Source organism: Meriones unguiculatus, chromosome 6 (genome assembly GCF_030254825.1).
Source record: "Meriones unguiculatus strain TT.TT164.6M chromosome 6, Bangor_MerUng_6.1, whole genome shotgun sequence".
NCBI classification, from domain to species: Eukaryota; Metazoa; Chordata; class Mammalia; order Rodentia; family Muridae; genus Meriones; species Meriones unguiculatus.
The window spans coordinates 72792452-72819398 of NC_083354.1; the positions used below are offsets into that span (position 1 = coordinate 72792452).

At 43.9% G+C, this 26947-nt stretch overlaps 1 protein-coding gene across 1 annotated transcript in view; it reads right to left on the reverse strand.

The window, feature by feature from the left end:
* Nucleotides 1-26947, reverse strand: part of Mccc2 (methylcrotonyl-CoA carboxylase subunit 2) — a 64615-nt gene that overhangs the window by 25932 nt on the left and 11736 nt on the right. Inside the window, exons 2-6 of the mRNA XM_060385622.1 lie at nt 23772-23838; nt 17799-17883; nt 15980-16081; nt 12305-12432; nt 10508-10620 (exon numbers count right to left, since the gene is read on the reverse strand). Of these exons, the coding sequence (XP_060241605.1) occupies nt 10508-10620; nt 12305-12432; nt 15980-16081; nt 17799-17883; nt 23772-23838 (495 nt within the window). The remainder of the gene's footprint in view (nt 1-10507; nt 10621-12304; nt 12433-15979; nt 16082-17798; nt 17884-23771; nt 23839-26947) is intronic.

Here is a 26947-nt window from a genome sequence, read left to right on the forward strand (position 1 = left end):
CCAGAATCCCAGTGCAGCAGAGGCAGGGACAGTTGGACCTCTGGCCTTCACTGCTTAGCTAGCCTAGTCAAATTGGTGAATTCAGTGAAAGTAAAAGACCTTGCTTCAGAAAGTAAGGTGGAAGAGGGAGATGGTCCACTGGGTGAAAGTGCTTCCTGCTCAAGCTGAGTCTGAAGTCCCCGCACCCAGGAACAAAGCCAGGCATCGCTACGGATGCCCATGAACTTGCTGGTCAGGTAGCTTAGCTGAAATGGGGAGTTTGTAAGCTTCCCACTTAGTGAGAGATCCTGTCTCAAGGTAATAAGCAAAGGATATAACAGAAAATGAGCTGATGTCCTTGCTCTGCCCTCTGAATATGTGGGCATGAGCTCAGACAGACAGACAAACAGACACAGATAAATAAATAAGGTAGATAACTGCCCCGTATTGACGCCACGCCTCCACACATCCAGGCTCACGTGCACATGAGTGGGCACACACCTACATATAAGACAACAGCATTGGCACACATGCACAAACATACTGTTGGTCAGAAGACGATCACCTACGTTAGGCAGGAAAGATGGCTCAGTAGGTCAAGGCACTTGCTACCAAGTCTGACAACCCAAGTTCAATCCCTAGAGCCCATGGTGGAAGAAGAAAATCAACTCCCAAAAGTTGTCTACTGGGGGGCTGGAGAGGCGACCAGTGGCTAAGAGCACTTGCTCTTTTTCCAGAGGACCCAGATTTGCTTCCCAGAACCCACAAGGCAGCTCACGATTGTCTGCAGGTCCAGTTCCAGGGGGCCCAACACTCTCTTCTGACCTCCACAGATACTAGGCATACACATGAAACACATACATACATGCTGGCCAAACACTCATACACAGAAAACTTAGAAACATATATATTATATTAAAATGTTCTCTTCTGACTTCCACAGGTACACAGTGGCATGCACACGTGTGCATACACACACAAACTAATAACACACGCTAATATTAAATACCATTTAAAAAAATGAAAGAAACTGAATTCTGTGAAGCAGGGTGATACATATAAGGAGTCAGTAATGTTTACTCTCAGGCGTTCAAAAGCTTTCCATTTTAGAAAAAGCTTAAGAAAATCCTTACTCAAAGATGTGTATTGGCACAAAGAATAATACATAAGAGTTTGGCTAAATACCTCTCGACAGGAATAAAAATATCACCAAATAAAACTAAGTATATAAAGGATTTTTTTTAAAGTAGCACATGAAAACAATTTATGTTTCTAATCCCAATATTCCATCAACTTGTCTTATATTCATGCAAGAATCTGCTTTGATAACAGCATGCCACACAAGTTCAAAGGAGAGTACTGTGAGGTAACAATTTTCTAACTACATAGCCATCATAAAAAGCCTTTTCCCTTAACTAAAGAATTTGTGTTTGTTATTAAATTATCTACAACATTTAATTGTTAACATAATATACCAGTGTTGGAGGTTGGTCTAATGCTCAGTCAAGATCTGGTTGTTGCCCGCTGGATACACCCATCCTTGCTTGTGTAAACCTGTCTAAAACATTTTATACATGATTGGTTCATTAAATGGCCTATACCTCGGCAGGGCAGAATGGGGTAGGCGTGGCTAAGGTTCCCAGGCTTGGAGAGGACAGGAGACAGACAGACAGGAAGAGAGGAGGAAGGAATGCCATGATAGGTTAGCACGGAGAAGAAACCAAGTGGGCCTGGAGGAAGGACTCCAATAATGGCATGGAAAGATGAAGAATACAAGCAAGTACCATGGGATTATGAATAAAAGGTGGTCCAGATAGAAAGGATTAAGGTGGATGGCATTGGATGGGGGCTGGGAGATAAATGGAGGATATTCAGATACCATAGGTAGGACCATCTGCCTGGCCCAAGGTAAATAAGGCAATTATAAAATCTAGCAGGTGTCTGTGTCTTATTATTTGTGATAGTGGGTTAAATAATACCACCATGATAACCTTAGGGCTAATAATAATAAACACTATATAATATTATACAGCTATTTTTATTTTTACTACAACATAGCAGTGTTTTTCTCTTATTGTTTGGGTCATCAAAGACTCAGAAGTGTGCTTTCAAGACATTTACAACTACAGAATCTCTCCCTGCATGCACAAGGCAGCAACACTCATTGTAGCCAAGTTTACAATAACACACATCAAAAGCCCACCATGCCTGAGGAATAAATGAATTATGGATGAATTAACTGTTAATATCTAAATACGTTCTTTAAAGTGTAGCAAAATAATAAAATGAAATGCCCAAACAATAAATCTGTGTGGTGTGCCTGAGTGTTTTAACTATCTCTATACTTTATATCTGAACCATTCTGAGCCTTTTGTAAGGTTCTAAGGCAGTGGTTCTCAATCTGTGGTTCACAATCCTTTGCGGGGGCGAACAACCCTTTTTCAGGGGTCACCTAAGGCCATCCAAAACATATGTATTTAGACTATGAGTCATAACAGTAGCAAAATTATAGTTATGAAACGGCAATGAAAATAGCTTTATGGTTGAGAGTCATGAGCAACTGTATTAAAGGGTCGCAGCGTTAGGAAGGGGGAGAGCCACTGCTCTAAGGAGACAAGGGACAGTTTTACTTCAGGTAAACTGGTTCACCTCAAACTAACTCAGTGCTTCCGAACGGAAAAGGCTCAAGGAACTTAGAGCAGAACTGCAGTGACATCAGAGTCTAAAAGAGAACAGTTTTCAAAAGACTAAAAAACCATCAACAGGCAGAGTGTAGTTCCATGACGAGTAGAGAGCAAAGGAGAGGTAAGGACAGCAACTGTCAGCACGAGCTGGACGGGGGAGTGGGGGAGGCCACAGGGAGGAGACAGGAGGGCTGATTCTGTCGGGATGTCATCTGCTATACACTGAGTGTGTCCTCTCCCAAATTCACATTAAAGCCCCCCCCCAGGGTGATTTGGAGGTGAAGCCTCAGGAAGGCAGCTGAGGTTAGACGGTCAGGATGGTAGAGGTTGTGATGTTATTGTCAAGGTCCTTTCAAATAAGAGACAGAAAAAGCTCTCTGCCTGTCAGGTGAAGACAAAACCAGGAGGAGGCTGTTACCAAGTCCTGAACCAGAACGAACCACATCGGCAGGGCCTTCCAGCCTCCAGGGTCATGAGGAGGAAATGTTTACACTACCTAGTCTATACTGCCTTGGTGGAACGGTAGGTGAGAGTGGAGAGCTGCCAAGGTAGCAGAAGTTCTCACAGTTAAACGAGTTAGAGTTAAGTGAGACCAAGTATGAGCACCTAACGTCAGGGACTCCTGTCATACTGCCTGGGGCATGTCAGATGCATGCTCTCCACAGACCCTCGGCAACCAAGGTGGTCTTCTGACACCAGTGCCGCATGTTCAGCAAAGGGCAGGTGAGTGTGGCAAACTTCTGCTCTTGGTGTTCCCATCCGGTGTGACCTCTGTGAGTGCAACAGACTGAAGCCACCCCTTGTTGCCCTTTCACCTGCAGCCTCTCTTACCTTCTCCCTTTCTTGCTTTGATGATGCCAATTAGCAAACTGTGAAATACTCTGGGAAGGCCATATGCTAAGAGACCAAGAACGGCCCTTCAGCCAATAGCCTAGATGAACTGGAGAGGCCTGGAGAGAACCAATTTAGTCAACAACCACACGAGGAAGCCAGGAAGTGGGGCTTGCATCAAATTCTCAGGGGACTGTATCTCGTGAGACCCCGATCTAGGCTAGAGTCCAACCCACAGGAACAGGATAATAAATGTGCACTGTTCTACATCGTATGTTCTAGATCAATAGACAAACATTTACCTTGGTCTAGGTACACGCCTCTGTGACAGAGTGCCTTCTTTACTACGAAAGTGGCCCTAGTTTCCATCCCAAGCACAGAATAAAAAAACTCTGTCTCAAGTGAATATAACGGACGCAGATCTGATTCCAGTGTAGCTGAGTGTTTCAAAGACTCCACCTGTAAACTATTCTCCCATAGATGTGGGAGATGATGAACAACTAGAATTCTGCGCTCTCCCAGAGAGGGGTGCAGCCTTCCTATTGAATGAAGGAGACCAGATACAAAGTTACACGAAGTGTTCACAACAGACACACCCACAGAGGCAGAGGAGATCTGTGGCTAAGACAAAAATACAACTAAAATGTCACAGTTAATGAATGAGTTGTGTGGTGTTTTCACAATGCTGTTACATGATTTTAGAAACATGGGCATGGGAGGGATACCAGACACCAGCTTCTGGCCTCCAGGAGCAACACACACACACACACACACACACACACACACACACTACACAAATATGCAGGCAAAATATTCAACACATAAAATAAGTAAATAAATAAAATCTTCAAAATCACAAAACATTTTTAAAAAGCATAAGAAATACCTGCAGGAGCTATACTAACTATGCCCACAGGAGCCAGAACTCTCAAATGTTTTATCAAGAACAAAGAAAGCCTTTCTAGTCCTAAGCATTTATTTTTAAAAGATACTGATTGCTTGATTAATTGGTTGGTTGACTGACTGATTGACTGGTTGGTTGATTGACTGACTGACTGAGATGAGATCTTACTATGGAGTCCTGGCTGGGTTAGAATTTACTATATAGACTAGGCTAGCCTCAAACTCACGAGGATCCACCTGCCTCTACCTCTGAATTAAAGGCTGTGATTAAAGGTGTGAGCCACCATGCCCAGCATACTCATTTATTTTTATGTATGTGTGTGCTGTGCGCATGCAAGAGCCTACGGAGACCAGGGAAGAGGATTAGATCTCCTGGAACAGGAGTTACCGGCAGTTACTGATGGCTTACCCATCTATCCAGCCCCATGATTCCAAGTATTTAAATAAGTAAAACTTTATTACTATGCAGACAGATGCTGATGATAGCAATAAAGATGAGAAGAACACACACAGATAAGTCGCTAGCTCCGCCAGTCGGCATTACACAGTCTCGCCTCGTTGTTTAAGCTGCTCATCGCCCACCACAGGGGACAGGGAGGACAGGTACAGGATATCCTGTCACTCCATCTTCTGCTCTTAGGATCCAGGGATCCAAAAGTCCAGCAGTGCTGCTCCCAGCCCCAAGTGTGTCCTTGTGCCTGTCCTGTGCAAGGCCACGAAGTATCTGGAACTGTAGACAAGATTCTGCTCCACTCTCCACTAAGAACTAAAATGCCCCAAAGCGCATGGCTACACTATTCAGTGTGCAGCCAGCTTGGCTGGCAGGCACATCATCAGTAGTGCACCAAAAGGGACATCAAGGGGACCGGCATCATGGACAAAGATGAACACCAAGAGCTCTTGAGGGGCAACAATTCTCCCATCACCAGAGAGGGAGCATGCCATGAAACAGAGTTCAAGGAAAGAAGAAGGCACAGCAGAAATATGGGACTTAAACCGTGAGCAAGAAAGTAGACTGCAACCATGGATGACTCATAACCCACAGAAACAAGCCTTGTCGTCATTTCCACATGGTTTCTGAGTAACAGAAGCAGGTTGCTGCAAACCACAGGCAATCTCATGAGACCTCTTTAGACAAATCCATTACCCTCCAGGTCTTTTCAGGGCAACAGAGACTGGGTCTCATTATAACAAAATAAGCTACACAATGTAGCCCAGCAGGCTGCTCAGAAAAGGAGCTTGCCAGGGAATCAACAGGAAGGCTTGCCAGGGAGGTCTTATGGCTCATTCTAAAAAGCCATGTGAACTCTAGACCCCCAGTGTCCCACTGTAGAGCTGGAGAGCATTTTACACTCCCACACATACTGAGATAAAGGCAACAGAGAGGGGAAGAGTACTGGTTCTGGGTGGAAAACCACCCATCTTGCTGCCTCTTTCCTTCAAAGTAATTGTGAAGAGCAGACACTGTCTGTATCATGTTGTTCCCATTTTCACCTGGAGAGCCACCATTAAAAATAAAAGTCACAAGGTGTGCATCTGAGCTGAATAGATGGCCAGAAGTTCAGGTCATTGTCACCCACACTGATAGATTAACACTCTGCTCACTCTGAGGTTCTCACGCTCACCCATGCCAATAGGTATGAAATGAACACAGAATGGAGGAAGTCCATCTTATCCACAATACCTCTTCCTCAATCTTTTTTTTTTTTTATCAGAGAGCTTTGATGTAACCAGAGACAAGGATTTCATTTCTCTCTCCCAGCCTCTACTCATCTTTATAGAAAGCATTTTAAAAAATAATCATGTCAGCATATGTAAGCCCTTCAGGGTGATCACAGATGCTTGAAGCAAAAGCAGTCATTGAGGTCACCTTCACAAACAATGAGTTACACCAAGAAGGAAGGGGAGTGGTGACACACAGGGAGAGACCCCTGACAACCATCTAAAATCTCCAAAATTTACAGCAAATAGGAAAAAGCACAAAGGGAAAAAAAGAGAGAAACTGCAATTTCATACTGCTAGATAACAGAAAAGGACTTCTAATCAAAGTTAGAACACCTTGCTCCTGATATATCCAGGCACAGGCAAAAGAAAAAGACTTTCTATGTCAAAGATCAAGCTACAGCAAGTGGACTATGGCTGGCAATAAAAAGTAACAGCAAAGTGAGACTTCTGCTAATTGATTATAAGCCCAAACATAAGAAGCCAGCGACGTGGAAACAGCAGACTGCAAGGACCAGCAGGGCTCAGCCTCAGTGTACACAGGCTGCAGAGTAGCTTTAGGGTAGAAGCTCAGAAAGCTTAGACCCCACAACCTCTGAGGTCATTAAACTCCAGGAGACTTGGGGGTCACACAGCCCACAGTGCAGTCAGGAAACAAGAGACTACAAAGGCAAGTACATACCACAGCCTGCCAGTGTGTCAGCATCTGCTTTAACATACTGATCATCTCTTAATAATATCAACATGTCTCATCTCAGGGAAATGTGGGGAGATAAAAATAGCCCTGATATTGCGCTAATCACAAAGAACCAACAATAAAATACGAGAAATTAACCAGGACCTATCTAGAGAAAAGAATTAAGAATAGCTGCTAAAAACAGTGAAAGACAGAAATATTCTGACCAAAAAAAAAAAAAAAAGTCTCTTCTCTTTCAAAGCAAAATTCCAATGTTATCCTGAAAGGTCTAGATATCTGTCAACATTATTTTTATATCTGAGAATATACAGGAAATGACGTAGATAAGAGTGTAAGAGATATATTCTTAGAGGTAAATGGATAAATAGATCTACAGTGGTCGAGGTTAACAACGTTAAATAAAAAACAATCTTGGGATAGAAAATAGAACTGGAGTGAGGTAACCATTCATCATTGTCAAAATGCATAAATAAGATAACCAGAGTTATGTCTCATGTGTTCTGTGTTGTCGTAATACAATGCCTGAAGCTGGATATTTTGTACAGGAAGAAAAATGGTTCAAGGTTTTGGAGGGTGAAAGGTCAGGCAACTCCACCGTCTCTTATGCGGACTTTCTACCTACATCACAGTATGGCAGTTGGCATCATGGCAGAAACATGTGACAGGAAGAAAGGTCATATGACAAGAAAGGACGTGAGTGACCAGAGAGGGACCACGCTCACACTTTACCAGTACAAAATATAAAATATAAAATTTGTGAAGATATAAAAGTTCATCTGATAGTGCTCCAATCACACAGAACCAACAATAAAGTATGAGAAACCAGCCAGGACCTATCTAGAGAGAAGACTTAAGAACAGCTGCTGGAGAGTCAAAGGACAAAAAAGATAACTAACAAAGTAAACAGAAGCTGGGCGTGGTGGTGCACGCTTTAATCCCAGCACTCTGGGAGACAGAGGCAGACGATCTCTGTGAGTTCAAGGCCAGCCTGGTCTACAATGAGAGCCCAGGACAGCCAAGCTACACAGAGAAACCCTGACTTGGGGGCCGGGGAGAGAAAAAAAGGAAAAGCAAAGAATCAAGGTTTCTTGATTCTTGGCATCAAACCACTAATCTCACAGCAGACTTCCAGGAAACTTGGACGATGACTCCACGGCGAAGGGCACGCACTGCTCTGAGAACCTGTGTTCGCTTCCTGGTACTCGCGTGGAAGCTCATAACCACCTGTAATTCTAGTTCCCAGGGATCTGACACCCTTCTCTAGCCTGCGCTGGTACCAGGCGTGCAGGTGGACACACACATACATGCAGGCTCTCTCTCTCTCTCTCACACACACACAAACTCTCTCTCTCTCTCTCTCTCTCTCTCTCTCTCTCTCTCTCTCATCAGAAGACAGCACCAAGCAGAGAAGCAAGGGATGGCGATATGCTCAGGTCTGGTTGTGCTAAGAGAGCCTAGAAAATTGTGTTTCAGCCGAACACTTCTGTCATTAAATGAGGGCAGGAGTTCTTCCCACACCAAGTAATCAGTTGACACTAGCTGGGGGGTTCCCTATCCAGCTCAGTTTGCACTATCTGGAGACAGCACTAGGTCCCGCCAGACTGACCCCGCTTTAAACGCCAGTCAGACTGAGGCCTCAGACTAGAGCCCCCACTACTCCTTCTCCTTGCATTTGCTGTGCTAGAACGGCCTGCAGAAGTCAAGCAAATGCTGTAATAAATTAATAAAGCCACAGAAAACAGCTGGATGGTGGTGCAAGGCAGAGCCCGGAAGCAGAGCACAGAAGCGCCTGTCTCCATGCTGAGGTTTGACGGCCTCCCCGCACTCAGATGTTGTCTACCAAAACCCCACAGGGGTTTGCAGGAGGAGCCTGTGCGGTGGCTTCACCTTGCACGCATAAGGGACAAGCTCCTCCAGAATGCTAAGGGAAAGGGGCCTGAAGGCTCCAAGCTTCTGATCATGGCTTGGTCTTTCTCATTGCCTCCCTCCTCCAGGACTTGCCTCATTAGAAGAAAGCATGCTCCAGCTGCCCAGGCAAGCCCAAGGGACCTAGGAGCTTTGCACCAGGAACCAAAGACCAAACACTAAAACAAAAGATGTTCCTGGCCATCTCATCTCCAACAGTCTGCGGAGTTCTGTCTGAAGAACAGGACAGAGACCAAACATGGAAACCCAAGCTTTCCCTAATCAGGAGCTAGGGGCAGAAACATGCATGTTTCTGTTTACACTGAGGCATTAGCAGAAAGCCTCCAGAGACGGCAGAACTCCTGACATTTAGAGTCAGAGCTGTGAAGGACCAAGGGTCTGCTCGAGGTGACAAGCAGCAACTCAACATTGTATTCAATTGCTGAGGACAAGTTCTTGGTAGGATTGGGGGGATAAGATAAAAAAGGTGGGAAAATAAGGGGACTCAGTGTGAAGCTGAAGAATTGTGGGAAAGAAAGGAAGGACAATACAAACAAGCTGCAGAGTGAGAGGCAACTGGGGCTGGAAGGTGAAGGAGTGAGGGTCTGGGATGAAAACACCCGTCTCTGGCCACCCTTAAGAAGGCTGTAATCAAGCAAGGCACGGTGGTGCACACTTCTAATGCCAGCACTCAGGGAGGCAGAGGCAGGACTATGGCTGTGAGTTCCAGGCCAGCCTGGTCTACAAATAGAGTCCAGGACAACCAATGCTACACACGTTAGATTCTAGGGTATCTAGAAGCATCTCAGTTCATCCCATGGTCCTTACTGTAATTACATATAGCAAGACCCTTTATAATGAATTCGTATTCACATCCTCTGGGAATTTCAGTTAAACAAAATATTTCAGATATAACTTAAGTCCCCACATTCCTCCTGAAAGACTTCTTTTCTCCTCCCTGCCTCATCAGCCACACTGTTCATAGCTGTGTGTGCTAGTCCCCAATACATGCTTACACACAAGCATGACACAGTGAGGTTTCATGCATGCTTTTGTCCCACCCATGGGTACTGGCTCTCCATTTAGCTTACTGCTTTCTCTCAACGCAGCTTTGAGGTTTATTTATGTTGGTGTATGCATTTTAGTTCATTTGTTTTAACAGCTAAACACCACTATGAGTCTTCTATTGATGTCCATGAATTATCTTTTGCTCTAATAAGCAATGTTAGTATGAACTTATATCTATATATCTCTTTATCCACACATTAAAGTTTTTCCTGTACTAATAGATCACAATCTAAAAAGAAAAAATGACTTTCTTTTCAAACTCATTTCCTTGGGTAATAAATATTCATTATAATTCAGGAACATGCCTGCAGTTAGTAAGAGTTCACACTGAAGACAACCTTACAAAACTTTCTTACATTACATGTTAAATTCTGTTTCTTTCTTTCTTTTTTTTTTTTTTTTTAAATTCTGCTTTCAGTTATTTATTGATTCTGTGTGTGGCAGGGAATACAGTGCCAGGCTATGCATGCGCAGGTCAGAGGCAAACCCTCAAGAGACAGCCTGGTCTTCCTTCCACCTGTGGAAGATGAGCTTGAACTCAAGTCATCAGGCTTGGCAGAGGTCGACTTCTCTGAGCTGTTTCACATGACCAAATTCTCTTTGTCCTTTAATTCATCTGGACTGGGTGATAGCAATGACATTAGAAATTTCACACACACACACACACACACACACGCAAATAAACAAACAAAATTATATTTCACTAATGAGAACTTACCTGTGTGATATTTTTAGAAGACATAATTGCCTGATTATAGAATATTCGGCCAAAGTGGTCCCGGTCTGGAAAGGTGTCTGCTTGCCGAGGTAAGTTGGCTCCTCCTGAGTCAACTGAACGAGGGAAAAGAGAGAAATGAGTATAGCTCTTGCAACAGTACTGAGTCCATCTTAATCACAGTCACAAAAGCCTGCCCCTCTCCACAGTGCTCTGCTGTCTCAGATTCCCCCAACTCAACCAAAAGGTTTCCCCTCAGCCCACAAGGCTTTCCAACCTTTGTTCAAAACTCCACATCAACTGTTCGGGACACTCTGTCCCTTACAGAACAGCAAAAGACCTACCAACATCATAACCTTGCCAGTGGAACTGAAAATGAATCTTCCTAGATCAATAAAAAAACCGCTAAAGGATTCATGGATAATTTGCATGCCGCTCTCTTGTACTTTTTCTGTTATTTTTATTTGTTTGAGCTTTGTTTTTTTTTTTTGTTTGTTTGTTTTGTTTTGGTTTTGGTTTTTTGTTTGTTTTTTAGTGGTTTAGCTGTATGTCTCATGCTGGTCTCAAATGGCAATCCTCCTGCCTCAGCTTCCTAGGTTTTGAGGTTGTTTTTACTACTAACTGCAGTGAAGGACAACAACTCCTGGCATCATTCAGTGTGATCAGGCACGTGAAGCCAACTTGGGCTATCCAAGTTGTATCTCAAAACAGAACTCATTATTTCATAACTGTGTGACTATGAGATCAAAGGCGTGTTTCCTGGCCATTCTAAACACCTCTAACTTCCTTAGCCACGAAATAAACAATAGTAACCATTTCATATGGCTTTCAAGAGGAGGTGGACTCATGTATGGAAAAAGCCTTTAGTCCACCATCCACTGTAAGTGTACAGAATAAATGTTAAAAAGCAAAGCAAGAGCTGGATGTGGTGGTGCAAACCTTTCTAATCCTAGTGCTCAGAGGCCGGAGGATTTCTGTCAGTTCTAAGCTAGCCAAGGCTACATAGACTCTGTCTCAAAAAAAGAAACAAAAGAATTAGAAATTAACTAGTCCTATACCTATTATTGTTGCCTACAATAGTTGTCTTTTATTATTTAGTACTTTGCATCCTGTCTCCATGAAGACGGAGACAGTGTTAATGCTCTTCAGCGTAGCTACCCCTTTAGGGACTGGCAGGGGCCTGCAAACAGCTCAGCTTCATTTGCTATTTCCTATGTGCGCAAAGAAATTCACATTATGAGTCAACCACTAAATTCACTTTCCCAGAAAAAGAAAAAAAATCTACACTATGACCTGTCCAAATGTTTACACAAATGAATAATATGTGCTAGGGCTTTAGCACACTAAACCAGTACCCAGAGGCTGCCAATTCTAAATTGCTTTGCTTTTAGATTCTGTTCATAATAGTCTTTAATGCAAATGTGTCTTACTCTCTCTGGAAACTAACTGTACCTTAAACTACAATCTACTCAAATTATGTAATACTCAAGTACTTAGCAATTTGAGTTAATTATAGTTAACAGGAAAATAAAATATCCAAAGCTAGCACACACTGATCTGTTAACGCGCTCTGTGGCGTGACAGCCCTCAGTCGCCTTCCACCGTGGATCTCAGCAAACACCATATTTCTATCTACCTGCAGGAGGAGCCAGCAGGATTTAAAACACCCAGTAACGATGTCATCCACCTAGCGTCCTACAGTCTTCCGCTTTACCAGCTATAATGACGTCATCCACCCAGCCTTCTACACAGCCTTCCATTTTACCAGCTGTAACAGTTGACAGTGCACTTGTGACTTGCCCAGATAGATGCACGGGAGCCTGTTCTGCAGCGCGATCTCTTGTGCCCGTACGTGTTTTTTCACAGTCACTGGGTAGTAGGTGCCTCCTTTGACGGTGGCATCGTTGGCCACGATCATGCACTCTACTCTGAAAGGCATAAATTCCATTGAAAGAACCTAAGATGTCTGCAGAATCAAAGGCAATTAAGCTTTTAATAAGGCATGCCATGCAGCTTTCACCTTCTAGTGCACATCTCCCTAGATGGCAGCCTCATGCTGTAAAACCAAGTAGAAAATCACTCCCTGTAACACAGTTACACATTCACTTTGATTTCTAAAGAGCAGTTAGCCCTCCATCAGTACCGAGGCATTAACCTAGCCACTGTTCAGTACGGTTCTTTTTTGGCCTTCTTTTCTTTAAGTTGTATTTATTTGTATTTTATGAACCAGGCTGTTTTGCTTTCACGTGCACCACATACATACAGTGCCTGTGGAGGCCAGAGAGAATGTTCAACTCTGAAACTGGAGTTACAAACAGTTGTTAGCTGCATGTAGGTGCTGGAAACTGAATCACAGTCCTCTGTAAGAGTGGGCAGTATTCCTAACCACTGAGCCATCTCTCCCACCTACACTATGGTTCTTGAAATGAAAAGATCCTAACAAAATGATGATGATGATGATGAAGTGTTTTTAAAAATCCAATTTTCTAGGGCAAGGAACTTTCTTACAACTGATCTTTAAAGTGTCCTTTTCAAAAAGAAACTAAATGGGGAGAGAGAGATGGCTCAGCCGCTAAGAACACTGCCTGCTTTTCAAGAGGACCCAGCTTTGACTCCCAGCACCCACATGGTACCTCACACACATCTGTAACTCCAGTTGCACAGGCTCCGACGTCCTTGTCTGGCCTCCCTAGGCACCAGGCAAACACATAGTGCACAGGCACACATTCAGGCGAAACACTCCTACACAGCCTTTTAATTAAAAAAGAAAGTAGGAAAATGAAAATAGACTGTTAGGAGTTCTAAGATATGTATTTTTATATTTTCAAAAGTGACCTAACAGCTGTATGTAGTAGTATTTGTCATCCTAGCACTTGAGAAGTAGGGGCAGAAGGATTTAAAGATTGAGATCAATTACAGTGAGTTCAAGTCCAGCCTGGGCTAAAAAGTAAGACCCTGTCTTTAAAAAACAAGTCTGAGGATATAACTCGGTGCCCGTTTGCCCTCAATGTAAACAGCACTGAGTCTAGCATGGCAAGAAAAACAATATTCTTTACTATTCTTTACTATTACTATGAAAGACACAAATTTTAAACAGTGTAACACAAAGGTTCTGGTATATGGATTAGCTGATAGAGTATTGCATGATACACTTGAAGGCCTAGGTTCGAATCCCAGTTCCAGAAACAGCTGGAATGGCGGCTCACGTCTCTATCGACCCCAACATAGACATGTTACAGGAGAAATAAAGTCAGCTCAAAAAAAAAAAAATGCACATCTGCCGTGGCCTTGCCCATCCATCGTCCATTTCTTGATACTAGAACTAAACTTTCTTCTTGAAAGTGCTTCTATTTCTGAGTCATGGTTCAAGCAGCACACCCCAGAGCTTAAGAGGGCACACGAACCGCGCCTTCCTACTCTGTGTTCTTCTGAAGCCATAGGTCATGGGGTTGAGGAACACGTGCCCTACGCCAGCATTTGAGATGATGACAACTGCACCAGGCGAGGCCGGAGAGATCAAAGCCAGGCTTCCCAGCCCCCTTGATTTTAGGCAAGGTATTTGCCTCTCTCTACGCCTGTGTTCCTCTCTGCATGATGTGATGACAATCATAGCCCCTGCCTCACTCAGCTGTAGTGAGGAACAAGAGGCGCTCACGTAGTCCCTGGTGCAGTGCTGACAATGGTAACTTCCACGTCATACATGGGCACAGAAATAAGCGTAACACTGGGCAGACTAGATTCACAAAGTCTAACTGGTTCTAATATCAGCATCAGAAAACCTACACGGCTTAGTAAAACACAGATTACAGTGACAGTTCCATGCTTCTGAAGAAGGCCCAAGAACCTGGTGTTCTGAAAGTCCTAGGTCATGGCGATGAGGCCTGGGGACCACAGTGCACAGCTGCTCCTCTGAAACAGCTGTAGTCACCAGCTGCACAGGAGACTACACGGGGAACTTCTAAGACCTCAGCGTGCCAGCAGAGAAGGTGTGTTTGCCCTTCCCCAGCAGGTTTCAATTCAACAGCCTCTTTGTGAGGGGTGAGAATTTGGGCCCACTTCCCCTTTGGTGATGAGATCTTGTTTGGCTTAGACACGCGTAGGACTTGTGTGCCCTGTCCGGGTCTGTGGGCTTGGAAGTGTATAGGTCCTGTTGAGTGTAGAAGACACTGTTTCCTCGAAGTTATCCACCACCTCTGGCTCTTACAGTCTTTCTGCTTCCTCTTTAACACAGATTTTGTCTTACTGTTTTTTTTTTTTCTTTCCTTTTTAAACATTTTTGAGACAAGAGTTTCTTTACATAGCCCTGGCCATCCTGGAGCTCACTATGCAGACCTTGCTGGACTTGAACCCAAGAGATCTACCTGCCTCTGTCTCCTGTGTGCTGGGATTAAAGGTGTGAGCCATCTGGCTTTAATAATTTTTTTTTTTTTTTACTTTGTCAGCCTTCCTTTTTCCTTCCTTCCTTCCTTCTCTCTCTCTCTTTCTCTGAGAGAAAAAGCCATGGAGTTGTGTGGGTAGGGAAGTGAGGAGGACCTGGGAGGTACTAGGGAAGGGGAAAAAATATTGCAAATAGTTTCAAAACAGATCAAGATACATTGTGGACTCCTATTCATCCAGGTTTGTTGATCCTGGGTTTTCTGGTGGTGTCCTTGAACCTTCTAGGCCAACTGGCCTCTAGTTTCTGTTGCCTTGTCTAGCCTTAATATGAAGGAGGTGCCTAGTCTTATTGCAACTTAATATGCCATGTTTGGTTGATATTCCTGGGAGTCCTGCCCTTTTCTGAAGGAAAAGGAGGAAGAATAGATGGGGACAGATAGGAGGAGAGGAGGGAAGGGAAACTTCAGTTGGGATATAATATATGAGAGAATAAATTAATAAAAAAAATACCAGTGATATGATTGAAGGATTTTATAAAAATTAGAAAATTTAATGGTTTTCTTGTTCTGGCATATCCAACAGTACCAAATAAAATGCAACTATGATTTTATAGTATAATATATATATTATATATAATTTATATTATATATTTACATTATATTTATATTATAATATATTTATATTTATAATATATTCATATAATGTATTTATTTATAATAAATATAGTATATAATTTATATACTATAAATTATATATTATAATTATAGTATAATATATTATAATATAATTTATAGTATATTATATATACTATAAATATTAAATATAGTTTATATAAATATAAACTATTATATATATATATAGTATATATATAGTGGAAAAAATAACTTTTTAATATCTGGAAGAAGTGGGGAAGTCTAATTGGATCCAGAAACTCTGGCTGAATTTTACTTTTCTCCCTTTATTGTCTCTACAGCTCCACAGATGAACCTACCACATATCTGGGACACTCAAGACTAAGGTGCACAAGGCTTACACGCCACCACGCAGAGGGCCAGGGGCTGCATTCTGCCTCTCACAATGAGCACAGGTGATACTCACCCGGACACTCGCCCGATGCCCGTAATGATGCCCCCTGCAGGTACTTCCTCATCGCCATATAACTGGTAACCGGCAAACTGGGAGAATTCCAGGAAGGGAGACCTAAATAGAAGACAGAATGTTGTCTAAATTAAATATTTGTATTTTAAAAGTTACACGTAAGAATGGAAAGATTTTTTTTTAAACAGAGCAGTATTTCAAATATGCATTTCAAATAAAAATGTACAAAAAAAAGATTTCTAAAATAAGAATTGACAAGAGGCCACAGAGGAAGGGGATCCAGGCAGTCCTGATGAGACTTGATAAGCTATGGGCAGATTGCAGAGGAGAACTCTCCTTTCAGTGGACTAGGGGAAGGGGTAGAGGGAAGAGGGAGGGAGGCTGGGACTGGGAGGAGTTGAGGGAAGGGGCTTCAATCAGGATATATAGTGAATAAATTGTAAAAATAAAGAAAAATAAAGACCTGACAAGAATTTCACAAGACATGAATTTCATGGTATAGCCATGTAACAGGCTACACTAAAATACTGAAGATAGAAGCATTTTCACACAGGCCTCAGAACCTGAGTTTGATCCCTGGATTGTATAAGTGAGTAGAGGAGAAATGATTCCTGAGGCCTGTCCTCTGCAACACATGTGCCATGACACCCCTGCACCTGGGCTCATGCATGCATGCCCCCATCCAAACGTGGATGTCATAACAAAAAATATTTGGTGGGACAGAGATATAGCCCAGTTGGCAGAGAGGTCTTCCTTTGCATGCACAAAGCCCTGGGGTCAACGGCCAGCACCACAGAAACCAAGTATGGTGGTACACACCTGCAATCCCTTCCCCAGAGAGACAGAGGAGGACGGGTCAGAAGTTCAGGGTTAGGCTGGGCTAGAGCCCAATGACCTGCTTAGTCTGGATGAAGACCTAGGTTTAATCCCCAATACTTCCAAAGTGGGGGGTTGGTGGGAGTTCAAGTTCACTCTCAGCTGTGCAATGATTCTGCAGTCAGCTACATGAGACCTTATCTCCAAACACACAGGCCAAATGGAAAGAAAAAGCCCTGTTCATACAACCACCCTTTCCCCTTGTCCTCCACGACCCATCCTTCAGGAGATCTAACAGGCCAACTCCCTGCTCTCTGTAGCACCCTCACCCCTCCACCCTTCTACCTGAGCCACCCCGGCCACTCACAGTCCACGCCCAGCACAGCAGCCAGAAGAACAGCGTCTTCAAAACCAGTCTTGTGTCATGCATCATGATATAATTCAGAGAGTAGAGGCTGTGGGCAACTCTGTCACTCCCAAAACTAACAAACTACATGAACGCAGACTGAGAGGGCGACCAGACTATACATATAGTCTTATGGGTCCAGTACCATAAATGTCTCATGTAACACGTGACTCAGAAACTCAACCAGTCCTGCTTAATCCACACTGTAGAGGCCCCTCCTTTTCTGAAAAAGTCAGAACCAATATCGTACAGGCCCTCCAGAATCAGAGCCCACCCCCCCACTCTCCACTGTTCAAACGGATCGAACACTCTCCCACTAAAGAGCTTTCACGCGGTTGTTTCTTTCCCCACAATACTTGTCTCACTCTAGTATATTCCACAAATACTGCTTATTTCAGTAGAGCAGAGATGTCTATTTCACTCCCTGTTTCTTTTGTCCCAATTTCATTGCCTGTAAGTGCCTGACACACAGTAGGCTCTCAATAAATGTGTGGTGCTCTTTGAATCCCGTAAGAACCCAAATATTTTAAACCATTTGTTGGTGGGGCTGTCCAGTGGAAGAGAGGACACGCTGAGGTAGCAGGCGCTAGTACCAACCCTGGGTCTATGAGATTGTCGATTCTGTCTCTGGGTAACAGTTTTCCTCTTGACGTGTGCCGTGCCCGGGCTTTCTCATTGCCTCCTACAATAAAAGCATGATTAGATTAGAGCAGAGGGATCTGACATAGGTCTCCGTCTGACTTAACAATAGGAACACACACAATGTTCCACTCCAAACACGGCACTTTAGAAAAGGCCCAGGTGGCACACACCTTTAATCCCAGCACTTGGGAGGCAGAGGCAGGTGGATCTCTGAGTTCAAGGCCACTCTGATCTACAAAGTCAGTTCCAGACAGCCAGGGCTGCATAGATAAATCCAGTCTCTAATTAATTAATGGTTAAAAAAAAAAAAGGTTCGGTGTACCCTGCAAGCGCTAATTATTTTTTAATCACTGAATATACCAGATGTCAATCTTCTGCAGCAAATAAGCTGTTTTCTTTTCTAAGCAGCATACGCATGAAATATATACACAGGCCAGGGGAGGTGGTTCAGTCAATCAGGCGCCACCATGCAGACTCGAAGGCCTGAGCCCCAGAACCGTGTAAAAGTGACACAGCAGCATGGCTTCTAATCCTGGGGCCATCAGGCTGGCACACCGGGAACTCGCTGCCAGGATAGCCTACCCCAACTGATGAACTCCAGGTTCATGAGAGACCCCGTCTCAAAGACCACGGTGGACAGTGACAGAGAAAGACACAGTGTCAGCCTCCGGCCTCCACACACAAATATGCATGTACCCCCCCAACACATACACACACTACATGTGCACACACACACCCTGATCCTAGACTACATACCATACATGTGCCTAATTCACCGTCTACAGGGATGCCATGCTATTTTCATTAGAACTCACATACTGCAGCACCACTTCATGGCCCCACATGAACCAAACACTACCACATGTATGTGCACCACCACACTGTACATGTATACATCCCTATTTTTCACTTGGACCAGGCAAAAGCCTAGCTTGGAGAGTTCCTCCATGCCAGGAAAACTTGCCTAAAGGGGCCATTAGGTCTGCGCATGGGAAAGCTGAAGCCTTTCCATAGTGACTGGCAGGTCCTCTTTGGTAATACCTTGATTCAGTGATGTTTTTCTGTGGTTCCCAAAAATGCCCAAATCTTGACAAAAATCACACTAACCAAAGAGCAGTGCAGCTACTCCAGTCAGGTGTATTGACACGGAAGGAGCAGCAAGCCTTACCAGCCAGCCTGCAGGCCAAGAAATCTGTGACTTGGTGTACACCCGCCACTCTGAGCAAGACACAGCTACAGAGTCGGGGGAGGATGGCTACCAGGATAATCACAAATTATTTCTTCTTTCAAAACAAGTTAGTTAGAAGATGGTATGATTAAAATTGCTTTTTCTCTTCTCCCAACTACTGGCCAAGTCCCTAATGCTTAGGGGCAGCAGGAGAGGAATGAGGGAGTTATAAAGAGCAGAAGTTTTAGGGGAAGCCATTTTAACGCTGGGGTTGGTACATGGGTCAAATAATCCCAACCTCATACCTTAATGGAGCTTATTGTACACTAGTTTACTTCAATATTTAAAAACAAATGAAAGGACTGCCAATGTGATTTTTTTTTTTCCAAGACAGGGTTTCTCTGTGTAGCCTTGGCTGTCCTGAACTTGATTTGTAGACCAGGCTGGCCTCAAACTCACATCGATCCAACCACCTCTGCCTGCCTGAGTGCTGGGTTTAAAGGCCTGTGCCACCACGCCCAGCTTGCCAATGTGATTTTTAAATAAAGTAAAGAAAGCAAGGCTTGGGCAAAGGCTTTGGAGAGTCGGGTAATGTAAGTACTCATTAAGGGGTCAACAGCCGAGGAGTCAAAAGTGGGAGGGGCAACAAAGAGGGGACGGTGAAAAGAATACTTGAGACAGCTTTACTCCTCAGTTTTCTCTCCAGTTTGACTCTGTTAATAGCAGCTGGTAATATTCTGGCCTTTTAAAGAGCCAGAGGTGAGTTATCCTTGATGCAGACTCGATGGGCACAGTATGAAGCTCCTCTGGGTTTGTGTGTATGTGTTTATTTGCTTTTACCTGTCGAGACGGGGGTCTCATGTAGCTCGGCAGGCCTCCGATTTGCTAACTACCCATGAACTCCTGCTTCCACCTCCCACGTTAGCATCACAGACATATCCCTCCATGCCTAGCTCCTTTACGGAAAACTGACCACAACTGACTGTTGTGTTGGCGAGATGACGAGGTTTGTACCTGTAAGCCCAGTACTTCAAGCGCTGAAGCAGCAGGACTATTCTAGACCAGGCTAGGCTACAGAGTAAGATTCCATTTTAATATAAACTAACAAACACAGGCCACTGTCCCAGACATTGTACAGGAGAAACCACATTTCCCTTAAGGCCACTTTTATTAAACTCTTACTGTGTGGAATTCATCAAATCACACTGATTCTCATATTTGCATTATGTTCACATGTTGGCATCCTTGAAACTAGGAAACATTTTAGAGTGGGATTTCAGCGGGATTCCAGCTTCTTTCGAAGACTGCCAGGGGCCGGTCAGGACCCGCTGTCTGTTCCTGTATGCACTGACTGGTGTCTCACTGTGTCACTTCCCAGGGGACACCCACTGCTGAACAACATGAGTGGAGTTTGTCTTCCCTTTTTAAATGCCTTAAAAAAAATACAAGAGCCCCCTGCCTCAACCACCAAAACCATTCATAGATGTTTACCTCCATAAAGATATTCCCTAGGATTAAGAACATACAGATAAAACAGGATAAAAACAAAGCACTTCTAAATTTATCAAAACACTTACAGCCCTTCATGTAACGTGGGTTTATCAAAATACTTGGTTCTGGCTATTATGAGAGCACCACAGGGGTAATCCCGTCTCTGCCTACAGAATGACTGAGTCACTGCAATACTCTGTGTTCAAAAGGTTAATAATAATAATAAGGGGGATCAAACACAGTAAAGCCAAAGACAAAACCTTAGAGGATGTGGACAGAGGTGAGAGAAGGGGAAAGAGGCCAAGGGTCACCTAATGCCCAATCTGGCATTTGTCAGGTTCTCATTAATGAAAACCTTCAAGGAGTAGCAAAGAAGCATCTCCGAACACCTGCCCCTCCTCCTGTCTGAAAACTGTATCAGAAATTGCATTACTTTGAAAGTCAGAAGTCAGGCTGGAGAGATGACTGGCTGCTCTTCCAAAGGACCCGGCACCCACATGGCAGCTCACAATTGCCTGTATTCCAGTTTTAGGGGATCTGACACCCTCACACAGACACCAGTGCACATCAAATAAAAATAAATATGGCATTAAAAAATAGTCAGAAGTCTCAATTCTATAATGAGAGGGAAAACAAAAACAAAAACAAAACAAAAAAAAAAAAAAAGGAAGGAATAAGTAATGTTTCCTGCCTCTTTCTCAACAGCTACCTGCTACGTCTACAGCACGCAGAGCCAAACTACAGGAGAAACATCCAGGCCAAGGAGCACAAAACCCCTAAACAGCACGAAAGCTTAACACATCTGGCTGCTAACGTGATTGTGGGACCATCCAAAGCTGCCCTAAAAATGTACGTTTAGAGGGATTATTTATGGGGGATTTTTTTTCTTGATACTTCTTTATTTTCCATTTTTTTCTAGCAGAATAGTTTAATATGGGTAGATGACTAACATAAATTAATATGTGCCAACACAATGTCCACTATCGTTTTCATGGCAAAACTGTGAAGACCAAGGTCATCCTCGCTCCCAGGCCCCAGTCCTAGCCCCTCTCTCCTGCAGGCCTGCTCAGTCCTGTCCTTGACAAACACCTGCCTTTCCCTGCAGCTCACAAGGGCCCACCACTCTCAACAGGAACATGCTGAAGGACTTTGGATCCATCTCCACTCAGCCATCTGCCCTAATGGCCCAGGAAACCCTCAGCCGATCAAACCAAGCTGATGATGGGTGTAAGCACGAAGTTACCTCTTCCAACAGATCAGGTTTTTAATCTGGCAAGTATGCGGGCTCTTCTTCTAGAGATGGTGTATTAATCTACGTCTTTGTTTAGTCTTTTCTGGAGTAGGGAGGTAGATATGCTAAAGCCACTGAGCCACAAACCCCGCCCCTCTAGAGACAATGCCTTTTAAAGGGCTGTCCAACCTTCTGACACTGTGACATGACACTATTATCTACAAAGGTATTCAAGAATACAAAAATTGTGTTATTAAAAAAAAAACCCTCATTTTTAAAATAAGTTTAAGATTCTGTGATAAACCACATTTGTGGCTGTCGCTGGCCACAGAGGGTTGCAGCCTGCTCCTTCCCATAGCACTTCAAGAGTGTGAATTACAGCTGTCTTTCTAAGAAAGATTTCATTCATGAGTATATGCTATAGTACAAAGTCAGAAACCAATACTTTATAAATACATCTATTTTATTTACTTCTATTTTTGGTTCCCTTTTACTGACTCTGTATAATCTGTTGATTTAAAAGAAGATGGAAATGTGTATCTAAAATACTTAAAATTCACAGGTTCACGTCTAAGTTTAAGTATAAAACTTAGATATAAAGTAGAAACTGAAAGTTTATGAGGAGAACTAAATGATTTAAGTGGGGCAGGATGCAGCTGGCTCCATCCCCAGCAATTTGTAAACTGGGCATGATGATGACTGCCTGTAATCTCAGCACTTGAAAGGTGGATGCAGGAGGATCAGGAGTCTGTTGGGGTTGGTCTAGGGCAATGTATTTTAATTCTAATTACTAGTCCCCAAAGTCTGGTCACTGCCTGGATGAGGACATTCTCACGAATACCTTTCCTTAAGTAAACCAAGCCTAAGGGATTAGAGGACAGAGAGGATCTTGGGAAGGAGAAAGACAGAAAGAGAGGAGAAAGGAGGTAGCCACGATGGGTTAGCCTGAAAAAGGAACCACATGGACAAGGAGAAAGGACTCTCAGAGTGGCACGGAAAGGAGCACTCCAGATGAAGGACAAGCAAGTATTAATGCAATTATGGATGGGAGGTGGCCCATTAGGAATGATTAAAGCAGATGGCATGGGATGTAGGCTAGGAGATATGAAATAGTATAGGTAGAATTATCTGTCCAGCACAAGGTGTTATAAGGCAATTATAAAATCTAATAGGTATCTGTGTCTTACTGATTATAATAACAGGTTAGATAATACCACCACGATAATTATAGGGCTAACAGTAAACATTCGTAGTCTGGTATCATTTATTCTCAGCAACAAGAGTCTAAAATATAACTCTTTATATAGACTTGACTATGTAGAGAATTCAAGTTCAATCTGGTCTATAAGACACCTAGTCTCACCAGGCAGTAGTGGTGCACAACTTTATCCCAGTACTTGGGAGGCAGAGCAGGTTGATCTCTGAGTACAAGGCCAGCGTGGCCTACAGAGTGAATTCCAGGACAGCCAGGGCTACACAGACAAATCCTGTCTGGAAAAAACAAAAGACACATGGTCTCAAAAATAAAGAAACAATTTAACTAAAGTGATTAGCAGTAAAACTAACCTCTGGCACATCCCTCAAAACATTTTCTGGGACCAACTTTGTATCTCTTTCTTCCCTAATAGGGGATAGGCGACTTCCCGTGACCTCCCTGTTCATCCGCCACTGGTCAGTTACCTAAATAACCCCTTAAGGAAACAAATACACATGATGTTTTTAATAGTTTGCTGTCTTCCAGACATAGTAATGCCTAAGACTGCAACAATATTCTCAGAGCACAGCTCATGGGTAAAACAGATTCTGCCTGTGAGGATACTTGGGAAAATGTTTATTTAATGACTGCCATAAAATACACATTGCTTTCTAAAGTAGATACCTGTAATATACTAAGACTCTTACTTTATAACTCGGAGTAGTAGTCCATGACTGTAATCACAGGGTTTGGGAGATTGAAGTAAGAGGACCATGAGTTCAAGACCAGCCTGGGGTACATATCAAGCTGTAAGACAGATAGACAGGCAGACATGGTGCTTACCTAGTCTTACATGCTGGGCCCGCTCATGAAGTTGACGCACTAGAGCTTTCATCTGCTCATAGTTCTCCTGAAACAGAAGCACAGAGGGATGGAGAACGTTACAGAGTCATTATCATTTAACCAAAGTTACAGTCAGCAAACACATCTGGGGGCTGGGGAGATGGCGCCACTGTTTAGAACACAGAGCTCTTGTAGAGGACTCAGCATTGGTCCCTGCATCCATGGAGCAGCTCACAGCATCCTGTAACTTCAGGAGTGACCTGACACCCTCTTCTGGCCTCAGTGGGCTCCTACGAGCACAGGGCACATAAATTTATTCAGGCACATATGCATACACATAAAAAGAATAAATACCCTGGGGGGGGGGATGCACACCTTTAATCCCAGCACTTGAAGGCAGAGTCAGGTGGATCTCTAAATTAGAGGCCAGCCTGGTCTACAGATCGAGTTCCAGGATAGCCTAGGCTACACAGAAAAACCCTATCTCAAAGAAAATAAAAGGCTGAGAATGTGGCCAGAGGTGGAGAACTAGCCCACCACAGGTGAAGCCCTGGGTGCAACCTCATACTGCAAAAAAGAAAAGAAAAATACTGGCCCTGCCATCTCTGTGAGCCTGCCTCTGTCCCCAAAGTGTGCTGATTAAAGGCGCACATCACCCATTGCCTGACTCACCCTCACTCCCACCCCCATGGGTGGGAAGGTGTTTTTTGTTTGTTTGTTTGGTTGGTTTTGTTTTGTTTGCTTTTGTTTTGGACAGGATCTCACTTAGGGCAGGCTGGCCTAAACTCATTATGTAGCTGAGAATGACCTTGAACTTGACCCTCTAGCATCTACCACCCAAATGCAAGTTAGGTATCACCATAACCTCTCTGTTTAAGGGTCAGAAGCTGTCTGTCTGCTTTGTTGAACATCTATTTTGTCCTATATCGTCATCAGTCACTATCCTGAGATTCTAACCAATGCAAAATATTCAGTTGTTGATAAGGATACTTAAAATCCAATGAGGAAGAGGAAGGTGGACGGAAGAAGAAACTGGGAGGAGGCAGGTGAAGCATGAGGGAAGGGTGTGCTATGTCTTACATTTTAAAAAAATATTTGGGAGGAGAATCTAGAGTTTAAGGTCATCCTCAACTACACAGTCAGTTTGAAAGCAGTCTAAGATATATGAGATCCTGTCTCAGAAAAAAAATAAATGATAAGAATATAAGTAAGCCATTCTCAGTGGTGCACGCCTGTGAGGGAGGCATGAGGCAGGGGGATCTCTGTAAGTTCAAATCCAACCTGGTTTTCAAAGTGAGTCCAGGACAGCCAAGGCTACAGAGAGAAGCCCTGTCTCTAACTAACTAACTAACTAACTAATTAACTAACTAATAGTACAGAACATAACTATATGCTTGTGCAGCTTAGTTATCTTCTGGGTAGCTCAGACCAGGGTAAGGGGATAACATTTTCCACCCTCTTGCATTTTAAAATTGTGTTCACTAAACATACTACTTTAAGACAATATTTACAAAGCTAATTATTTTCACAGCTTCAGTTCGTCCCCCTGAGGCATTTTGCTTCCCGTAATGTAATCACCATCTCTAGTTAGCCCCCTATAACTGTGAGAATGCTAGCTGGCTTCCCAGCTTTACAGCAGGCAGGACACAAGCCTGGGCCTTCTCTCCAACGCCCTGCACACCACCTCCCTTCCAGTCCCATGCCCTGCTCCCCCTACGGGCCTGCTGGGAACTTGCCTGAAGAAGCTGTATGGAACACTGTCTCCCCACCTGATTCCTACCATGGGCTTATTAGAAAGCTTCTAGAAAATTGACAAATGGATGGGAGGGAGAGAGAGAAAGAGACAGAGAGAGAGAGAAACAGAGAGACAGAGCGAGGCAGAGGCAGAGACGGAGACTGAACACTGAGGCCTGGTCCTGCTCCCACAGTCTGTCAAGGGCTGCAGGCTTAGCCTGAGTGTTCAGAGCTTTGAAGATGCTTGGGTGATCCTAACCTGCAACTCAAATGGGAGAAGCACTGACAATAATCAGAATTCTGAGGTTTGACTCAGGAAGGCCACCAAGGAGAAAGGAGGTTAGTCGCAGGTCTTCTCCACTGATGATTCAAGCAGAATTAAAACTATAAAATCGGGCTTAATGGGAGCAGATCTCGGGAGGGTTCACTGGTCTCAGAGAATGAAGTCAGGGAAATCATACAGACAGGAAGACAGAGATGGGGAGCAGAGAGAGAGAGCATGCAGGCACAGAAAGGAGGAATGCACACACACACAAAGACAGAGAGAGAGACATGTAGGGTGGCTGGTGGGTCTTTTAAGGTCATTTTATCCACAGCACACAGCTGACACACCCACAGGAGACAGGTGATGATGTAAGCAGTTGCTAGGTCCCTGAGAGCAGGCCAGTGGAATTGCCAGTATATTAACAGGATTAGTGTTCCCGGGTTTGCAATCCAACAGTTAGTACAAGACTTTCCCACAAGACTCTTCTAGACTGTCTAGTATCCGCTGGCAGTAACATGAGGCAGGGAAATCTGGGCAGAAGCCCAGCTATTACAAAACCCAGGAGACAAGGTGGAAGTTGCTGCCCCACAAGGAAATGAATCCCCAGAGCATGTCTGTCCTGCCAATCGCCAAGAGGTGGCATTAGAACAGTGTCTCCTGAAATGCATGAAGGTACACACAGCTGCCTTTCAGAAGCTCCGTGGAACCATCTAAAAACAAGGGCTGTGTGTGGAACTGCCTGGAACTGTTCTGGACTGCCCTGTCATCTGAGAGAGCCCTGGCATAGGAACAGGATGAGCCTCATGTGCATAGACTAGACAGGGACTCCAGGAGACACAGCCAAAGGCAGTCTCCACACCCCATACCCATCACTGAGTCTTAGTCCCCAAAAGCCCTCCTCGTAACCTCAGGCTGCATCCTTCACAGTGTGGCTCGGGGATGGATGCAGCAGCCCAGCCTCTGCTCCCACGTGACCCGGCACGGCGCCTGTTCACTTCTCAACATGCTGCATCATCAGGTGGTGAAGCTTGGTAGGCACCTTTATACACTGAACTGCCTTGTTGGCCCACAAGGACCAGTATCGTTCATTTCTATGCTTACTGCAGGGTTAAAACCACCTAACTAATGCTTAAATATTAAAAAACAAAACAAAAGAAAAAACTGCACTTTCATTTTA